At 42.0% G+C, this 9816-nt stretch overlaps 1 protein-coding gene across 1 annotated transcript; it reads left to right on the top strand.

Annotated features, from left to right (window-relative positions):
- The first annotated feature begins 2990 nt into the window (after positions 1-2990).
- On the top strand, positions 2991-9784 carry sav1 (salvador family WW domain containing protein 1). The gene is made up of 5 exons (XM_026151519.1): positions 2991-3317; positions 3969-4457; positions 7173-7443; positions 7562-7717; positions 8327-9784. The coding sequence occupies exons 1-5, from the start codon at positions 3203-3205 to the stop codon at positions 8538-8540; spliced, it is 1245 nt and encodes a 414-aa protein (XP_026007304.1). The 5' UTR covers positions 2991-3202; the 3' UTR covers positions 8541-9784.
- The last annotated feature ends 32 nt before the right edge of the window (positions 9785-9816 follow it).

Genomic DNA, 9816 nt, shown 5'->3' with positions numbered 1-9816 from the left:
ATCCAGCTTTGTGTCTTTTTTCATTGTAGCTGAAGTCTGGGACAAACTGTGTTCCTTTTCACCTAAATACAAAACGTGTATTATTTTCTCTGAATACAGGACGATTCGGTTTTTACGGCGTGGTTGGCAACTCTACTAACTAACCTTATGAATAAAATAAAGTTCACTATCAGTATAGCACCCACCCAGCTGTATAGAAACTCCGTCAAGCTAGTACGCAGTACAAGTTATTGTAACTGACGGTAAAAACTCAGCACAACGAAAATAAACTACACCTAAACTTGGTTTATATCTGACCCAGATAGACTGCAGGTCATAACTTCTTACCTGAAGTTCAGTTCACCTGACACTTTTTTTTAAACAGACTAAAATACATGGTGGGCCTCTCTGGTGCTGTACACAACTGGTTCACTTCCTATCTCTCTGACAGATCTTTTATGGTGAGTATGGATACATGCTCCTCTAAGATCCACAAAATGACATGTGGTGTGCCTCAAGGGTCGGTTCTAGGCCCTGTACTTTTTAATTTGTATATGTTGCCTCTCGGCAGTGTCATCAGGAGGCATGGAGTGAACTTCCACAGTTACGCTGATGACACGCAGCTGTACATCTCCGTGTCTCCTGATGACACCAGACCAATGGATGCCCTTTTTAACTGTATCTTGGATATAAGATCTTGGATGGCAGAAAACTTTTTACAGCTTAACCAGGACAAAACTGAAGTTTTAATTGTCGGTCCTGAGGCTCAGAGAGAGAAACTCTTGTCTAAATTAGAGGCATTTTCACTATGTCCTTCGCTACAAGTGAAAAACCTGGGTGTTATTTTTGACTCTGAGCTTGGTTTTATCCCACATGTTAAACATGTAACCAAAATTGGATTTTATCATCTAAAAAATATAGCCAGAGTCCGCCCTATTCTCTCTCGGGCCAACACGGAGATGCTGATGCATGCTTTTATTACCAGTCGCATTGATTACTGTAATGCCCTGCTCTCTGGTCTTCCTAAGAAGAATATTTCAACTTTACAACTCTTGCAAAACTCGGCAGCTCGTGTGCTGACGAAGACCAGAGGGCGGGCCCACATTACACCGGTTTTAGAATCGCTGCACTGGCTCCCCGTGTGTTTCAGGATCGATTTTAAAGTTCTTTTATTGGTTTTTAAATGTCTTAATGGTCTTGGGCCTTCTTATCTCTCAGATCTGCTTTTATCATACGAACCCTCGCGGACCCTGAGGTCCTCTGGTACTGGCCTTTTGATTGTCCCTAAAGTCAGGACACATACTCACGGAGAGGCAGCTTTTCAGTGGTATGGTCCTCGTCTGTGGAACAGCCTGCCGGAGGAGCTCAGGGCCGCAGAGAACGTACATGTTTTTAAGAACAGGCTCAAGACCCACCTTTTTAATTTAGCTTTTACTTAGCGTTTATTTATTTTTTATGCTTATTTATTCTATCCTGTTATTCTATTATTAATTTAGGATTTACCTAATATTTCTTGATTTTATTCTTATTCATTTTTTAATCTTCTTACTCTATTTATATTTATATTTATATTGTATCCTGTTCTTATTTATTTTATCATTTTACCCTGTATACATCGTATTGCGTCATATCTCCAGTGTTTCCTCGGAGGGCGCTCTCTGCACCGGGGCTGTTTTTGACCGTGGCTGCTGGGTCTCTGGGGTCCTCTCAGCCTGGTTGGGGGGTTCCTTTGCCTCCCTCCGGCTGTGTGCCCAGCCCGGAGGCTGCGGTCTGTGACCGGCTCCCGGTGCAGACGGCTCTCTGTTATAATGTTTCCTCACTTGGCTCATGCGAGCCCAGCCCAATTTTTACTCTTTAAGTGTGCGCGTGTGTGTGGGTGGGTGTGGGTGGGGGGATATATGTGTATTGAGAGTGTGGGGAGTGAGTTGGAGGGTGGGGTGGGCTGCTTTTAACTATGTAAAGCACTTTGTGCTACATTTTTTCTGTATGAAAAGTGCTTTATAAATAAAGATTGATTGATTGATTGATTGATTGATTGATTGATTGATTGATTGATTGATTGATTGATTGATTGATTGACACTCCGACCGGCGGCCACCTCGGGTCTCTCCTCCTCCTGCTTCCCCTTTCCCTCATCCACCTGTTGGCCTCTTGTGGCAGCTCTGCCACAGCCACCGCCAAACAACTGAGTTATGTTTACACATCTGCCAGCATCTGGCCAATCCACCATCTGTCATTGTTTATACTGTTATAAAAAAAAATAACTTAAAAAAAATCATCGGCCCATAAAAACAAAAAATCACCATCGGCCCACAGGGCAAATGCCCGGTATGCCCGATGGCCAGTCCAGCTATGCATACAGGTGTGGCCAGAAATTTAGTCACTTTAGTCTAAAAGATCACAGTTTGCACAAAAAAGACATGCATTAAACAATATATATGAAAACGTGTATAAGTAACAGAAAGAGATTTATACTGTACTGTAAATAAGCATGTTGTAAATTAATACAATGGATACTAAACTGGACATACAGTTGTGATTAGAAGTTTACATACACTCATCATGAGCATGAAAGTCGTGGTGATTTTGGGCTGTTATTGATATCTTGAAGCGGATGTTTTTCTAGGATGAACTTATTGAAGAGCAGACATCTTTAATGATTAAAAAAACAAGAGTTGGGTGCAAGAGTTTGAATTTATTTTGGATTTTCTCCAATCCACACAGGCTCAAATATACACATATACCCCACTAGTATTTGGTTAAATGTCCCTAGTATACATTTTAATATGACTTTTTTTTTATTTTGTTTTGAATATTTGTTTTACATTGTTTAGTTTCTAGAGGGGGGTTTGCTTCCTTCTGTGCCGTTTTAGCCTAGTTTTTATTAGTTTCAGCTTTGCCATGTGAGTGATTAAATTATGGGAAAATTTTAACGGATATTTTCTAACTATAGTACAGTTTATACTGTGCTTATGTCACCGAAGGGCCCCACAGTGGTTTGTGCTCTTCTCTCCTCCTCCTTCAGATGGAAGGACTTCCCAGTAGTGGGACTGTACCCGCTGCAGCAGCACAGATGCTCCCTGTGGCTTCAGTTAGCTGGCTAACTGCGGCTAGCTAATCCAAAGCTGCGGGGAAAAATGTTGACTTTCCGCGCTTTGCTAACTGGCCGGTATGGTTGCAAAGTCGAAGGATTGTGTCATGACTTTACCCCACCGTGCTGTTGATGTTTTCCGAGCCTGGAGTTATGCTCTCACGAAAGAAAAGTAAGAACGAAGCGTCCAAACCAGCCGAGGTACACGGGAAGTATGTGAAGAAGGAAACGTCGCCGCTCCTGAGAAGTAAGCGCAACAAGTGGTTAGCTTATCAGCTAGCCCCGAATAGCATCACTTAACTTGCTCGCTAGTTAAAGTTAAACACTGTTAAACCTTAGTGAGCTAGCATTAACAAATACTGTAGAACGACTCTGGGGACATTTATACTTGCTCCACGATTGTAAAAAACAGTTTAATGCTGTACAGTCTAACCAAACACAGCTAGGATGATAGTCATTGTAGCTAAATGCTACATGAGCGCCAGTTGTAGTGCAGTAGTTACAAGATAATGCTTACAGCTTTAAATTACTCAGCTAAAGGCATATTATACTAGTAGATTAGTTTAGTTAAACGTATTTTTAGTGTCTGTACTGACTTATGATTATTGTGATAGCTGCTGTTAAGCTGTTTCTATTAGAGTATCTATAGAAACTAGCAGTATTTTGTAGAAATGTGGGTATTACTAAATTACCTTCTCGTGTAAATGTTTTATTCGAGAGTCAGTTAATATTATAATTCAGGTATGAAAAGTAAAAGTACGCGATTTGGCTCCTATTAGTAAAATACTCTGTTTTTATTATGGTGTTTTATTTATTTATTTTCAAGTCATCAGGCATGAGCAGCTCCCAGATATTGCGTTGCCTTTTATTGACATTTGCTCTGCTGACCTGGTTGCAGATCTTATGCCCTCCTTCATCCGTCATGGACCCACTATACCGAGACGCACAGAGGTCCCTCTGCCAGAAATGGTGCCTTCTTCCTACCCTTTGGCACCCAGCCGGGAACCTGTGGTGTCCCGTAACAAGAGTGTCCTCCGTACCCATGTGCAGAAGACTCCTCACGAGGTGGCCCGCACAGAGAGCCACCGCTTATCTGCACCTCCGTACCTGCCTCGCAGTCTGGGAGACATTTCGCATGAGTATGGAGGCTCATCACAGTCCTTCCTTACAGACGTGAGCCCCATGTCTGAGAATGGAGATGCCCGGTATTATTACCCCTCTGAACCTTATTATGAAAACCAGCAACATCAACAGCAGCAGCAGCGCCAGCCAAGGAGAGTCCCAGACCGCTTTCCTGAAGACTATAGATACTACGAGCACAATGAGCACAACTTCCAAAGACATCCCCGACAACATACTCCCCCAGCTCCAAACAGACCCCCTTCAGGTAGATTTTACATTATTTTGTGAAGCTCCCTTTTAACACTGTTCATGTCTTTATTTATATATTTTAAGGGAAGTTTAGTGATAAAAGCAAGAAACACCTAGTTTTAGAAAGTTTATGACTGACATCCCATCAGCAACTCTACAACTTTTAAAATTTCCTCTTGGAGAACTCTTGTCCAACCACACAGAGGCTACTCTGAAAGGAATGCAGGCCACTAGTTGTCAAATTGAAAAGAGCAATTTTATTTCAGTCTTTATTTTACTGCTCTGTGTTGTAAACATTGCGATGATGTAAGTGTAATTACATTGAGATTGGGGGGGGCACGGGAATGCTTCTTGTCCTCCTCTTACCATAAAGACACTCTTTATTTTGTGGCTGGCTTGTCAGCGTCATGTATACAGTTCAGTATTATGTCAGGCCTGCCTATCACGTAGCCTTGTTTGGAGTAAAGTTAAACAAGCATTAGAGGCTCTGCATTTTTCACCTCTGTGTTTGCTGAAACTTTCTGCCAGCAAACTAGTAATTTGCACACTGCCCCCAGTCAAATGTCTCAGCCTCAAACTGCTCGCTGGCATGAATCATCCTTGTTACATATGTGCTGATCTCATTATACTTACATTTGACACACAGTGAGGTTTGAGATGCTGCAGCATGTTTGTGTACGAAGCCCAGTCAGTACAATGCCACTATATGTTATTACAGCGTGGCTCTGTGATGTAGTTGGTCACACATTTGGTTTAAGCTGAAATTATTGTTCAGTGGGGGTGGCATGCTGGCCCATCTACCTGCAGAGACCGTCTGTTGTTGGACAGTGTCCAAAGTATGTTGTACAACCGGTCTGTGGGCTACTCTTGCCTGTCCTTTTGTTGGTCTATCAGGCAGTCGGGTAGAAGCACAAGGTAGCGCCCAAGCCCACATAAGGAGGGTTGCATCACACAAGCATCTGTTGGAAAATCTCTGCCAAATCTCTGCCAAATCGGGTATGAAGGTTTTGTGTGGCAACCCCTTGGGAAATAAAAGAGTATATACTGTTTAAGTGGTGTCTTATACTATACTGAAGCCCCACACACCTGTTGTTTAAATCTCCTGTTCGCAAATGGCAGCCAGGTAAAAGAAAGAGGGGTTAGCTGTGGATGAAGTGACAGGCTTTGTCAAGGCTTAACTCTTAATAGGGCACTCATTGAAATACTTGGAAATTCAAGTCAGGTTGTCCTGTTCTGTGACATGATTCTTTGACACAACAGCAGTTTCCCTCTTTCCATAAACAACCTGATCAGACAGCTGCAAAAAAAGGGACGGAATGTTTTTGAGTCAATAAGTATAGATTTACTGAAAACAAAAAATAACAAATAAATATCTACTAAGAATGGTAAATGGCCTGTACTTTTCATGCCACAAATTTTACTAATTTATGGAAATCCTACATAAAACAACACCTGTCTCAACATGTAGAACAATGTTGCAAACACATAATCTGAGCATTTCATTAATTTACCACTGTTTTAATGTTAGGACCACAGGTGTAGGAGTAGGTAGGGGTGAAGGTTTGGAAGTTTGAAAAGTTCTGGGCCACTGCAGATTTATCAGATGTCACTGTCTGTCACATAGCTTGATCTCATATGCGGTTCCTCACCTGATAAAAGGGGTTGATATGAGACAATTTAGGCTTATTTTGAACTTGTGCAAAAAGCTGCTGAGCTACTAGAGTCCAGGTGTCAAACAGAAATGGCATAAGTTGTCCCTCTGCAAACCCTGAAAGGATGAGCCTGGTATAGTTAATCATATGTTATTTTCTTGTGTGTGATTGATGTTTTCATAAATTATCCCAGACTCTCTCTCTCTCACTCTCTCTCTCTCCTTTCCATGTTTTCAGTGGTGTTTTCCCTAACTTGATGTTATCAGTCTACCCACTTTGTTTCATTCAGCCCACCTCACTGTAATCTAAGAAATTCCTGTGATGTTTTGAGCTTTAGGTCTGCTGTGAGCATTTTTTTTTCTGAAGGAAAGGGCAAACATGATGATCATGATGATGAGATGGGGGGTGGTGTAGGAGGAGTGCATTTCTGTGGAGCTCTCACACATTCCTTCCCTTCATTCAGCAGCTGGCAAAGAGCTCCACCTCTGTTGCTGTCACTCTAGCGTAGAATTTATCAGATTGTAGCCGCCATTTCGCTGAGATCCTTTAGCGTTCCCCTGTATTTGGAATTCTTGGTTTCTGCAAGCTCATTTGCTTTGAGTCACGCTCATCCACATCCACACAGCTGTCGACTTGACATTCCTCGCTGACGTTATTCTCCAATAAAAGTACAGGACCCGCTGCATGAACCCTCTCTGCTGTCGGCTCTTACAGCCGTTTGTTCTCGCCCAGTGAAAGGCCCTGTGTGTATGGCTGGCCATGCAGAGCTCTCTGCCTTCCTGTCTAAAAGTATCAACAATCCCATTTCCTACCATTCATCACACAGTGTCACTTAGAATAAGATGGCCCTCTGTCACAACAATCACAGAGTCGAGCAATCTTAGTTTTAAAGTTTAAACTCTGTACTGTCCTCTGCTTTACATGACACTTTCCCACACAGGCAGTTTTTAAGAAATTTCTCCAAATATTTCTTCTTTCCCAGGGGCGCTGTTAGCCAGCAGCTGCTCCTCTGTATGATTGGTCAGACATCTCTGCCTCTCCCTTAGGGTTTCTAAAAAAGAAATGTTTTTTCTTCTCAGCCATAGGTCGAATACAGGCCAAGTCTCTGGGGAACCTGTCCAGTCTGACAGGGGAGGACCTCCCCCTTCCGGCCGGTTGGACCGTTGACTGGACCATCCGTGGCAGGAAGTACTACATCGACCACAACACTAACACTACACACTGGAGCCACCCTCTCGAGAGGGAGGGGCTCCCTCCAGGCTGGGAGAAGGTGGAGTCCGCTGAGTTTGGGGTCTACTATGTGGATCACATAAACAAGAGGGCACAATACCGTCATCCATGTGCTCCAAGGTATGAAGCATTAAAAAACGCTGCTTTTAGTTTTTTAAGCAACTAAAGTTCTACTACTTCTTTACTTAGTAGAAAACTTACCTCATCACAATAGAGATGATGTTTCTTTGTATTCTAGCGTACCTCGTTACGATCAGCCCCCACCACTACCACCTCCCGTGGCCTATCAGCCACGTCCTGCAGAGAGGAACCAGCCAGTCCTCGTGCCAGCTAACCCATACCACACAGCCGAGATCCCAGACTGGCTGCAGGTGTATGCTCGTGCACCACTCAAGTGAGTCTAACTCAGTCTTACCTGACATTTGTCTAGTTAATAGTATTCTGGTCAGTCAGTAATCGGTAAATGTACAAACAAAGAGAGGTACTAAAAGGAGGAATTTATGGAAGCCACTGGCGGGGGGGAATGCTACCCATAAGTCAAAATTCGGGGTTAGTATCTCAAAATTTCAACTTAATAATTCTAAGTTTCTTATTCTACTTTTTATTTAATCCTGGACATAATTTTTTTTGATAGTAACCAAATAGGCGAGTTATTTTCAAGCTCCTTCCAAAAGTGTAGAATCAGTATTTTTTGGTAGTTTTGGTCAATTGACAATACTTATGGAAATGGAAAAGCATGATGTTTATCCTTAGGTACCTAAATATGTAATGTATTTATTGTATAGTGTTTTTTAATACCTCAAAAACATGTATGTTTATTTGTGGAAAACTGCATTCCAAATCGGTGTTTATTTCAGGGTTTGTACATATTGAATAGAGAAGCCCTGAAAAAAAATCTTACCAAATAAAAGTATTTTTGTCACAAAGAAGTGACTGATAGATCTTCAAACCAGCCCAAAGGGTAACTTTAAAGGTACAGTGACTCTCCTCTCCTTTACATCAGGTATGACCACATCTTGAAGTGGGAGCTGTTCCAGCTGGCAGACCTGGACACGTACCAGGGAATGCTGAAGCTGCTCTTCATGAAGGAGCTCGAACACATCGTCAAGTCCTATGAGGCGTACCGGCAGGCGCTGCTGTCGGAGGTGGAGGCACGCAAACAGCGGCAACAGTGGTACGCCCAGCAGTCCAACAAGAACTTCATAGGGAACATGTGATGTGTGTGTGCGTGTGTGTGCAGCAGGGACTTCTCAGTGCCACACCTCTCTGAGGTTTCCTCAGTTTGGGAGCGGTCAGAGCTGCCTTTGAAATCATGATTGACTCTTAATTGCCTCTTTACCAAACACATCTGTGCCTTTGCTTGATCCAAATATATCAGCCAGGAGGTTGAGACACATATATGGCCAGGGTGGGGGCCATGTGACACTCTGTTTATGGATGACTGATAGAAACAAAAAAACAAAACACTAGAATGAAGAAAAAATGTGTTGCATCATGGGAAACTGCTTGTGGTTCTATTGAAATCCACCGACCTGGGAAAATTGCTGTTTGAATTCCTTTTTTAAAGACTGAGAAGCAGAGAGTGTGAAAAATCAGCTCTGGGTATTTGTTACAAAAGCATCCTGACATTGTGCCTTTAATAAAACAAAGTGCAGCAGTTTTACGTCTGCTCATATCGTGTATACGCCAGCTACTCCGTCATTTTTTCCTGTGGGAGAAAGCGACAGGCAGCTTTTTCTAATTTGACTTCATGGCTTCTTTCCTTTGCTCTGTTACTGTCATAAACTGAAACCACACAAAGAAAGTGTACATTGTTCCTTTTTTTATGACATACTTTTAAGACAATCCACCAAAACCTTAACAGATATATAATTTTACATTTTTCTTTTTTGATTGATGAAGCATCAGATTTGATGTGGTGGTTTGAGCGTCTCTCGGCATTATTGTTCGTCAGGAAAATACACGTTTTTGTGCATTTAATTAAACACAAGTAAGCTACTGGAACTTTTTTTTAAAGAAGTCACATTCATTTTGCCAAAAACTTTACTTTCCCTTTGTTTCAGTTTTTCATGCTTTATGTTTATGGCCTGACATCTTGCTTCACTGATATAACAGAAGTCCAGGTTCTTGGACACATATTCTACTGATCACTAATCAGCTTTTATCTCCTCTTAAGATACTCAGAAATGTTTTCTTACTTTTTTTTTGTCTACTGGAGACCAGTGATAATGTGTTATTCTCAGTATATAAAATGTTTAAGGAGTCCTGTGTATCAGAGGAACCTAAACATTTCTGAATGTCCTAATTGGGAGCAGTGGAATAGGTTTGTACAGAACATTGGGCTTCTCTTTGGGCCTCTATCACATCGCCTCAGAACAATGTCTACAGTTTGTTCATACCTGATTTTGTGAATTGCAATTACAGGACATAAGCAATAAAGTCTGCAGTGAAGAAAAATACACGTATGGATGTACAGTTGTTGCCTCCTGCTGC

Source organism: Astatotilapia calliptera, chromosome 19 (assembly GCF_900246225.1).
Source record: "Astatotilapia calliptera chromosome 19, fAstCal1.2, whole genome shotgun sequence".
NCBI classification, from domain to species: domain Eukaryota; kingdom Metazoa; phylum Chordata; class Actinopteri; order Cichliformes; family Cichlidae; genus Astatotilapia; species Astatotilapia calliptera.
The sequence above is the reverse complement of the archived record's forward strand: the minus strand, read 5'-3'. Positions and strand labels throughout refer to the sequence as shown.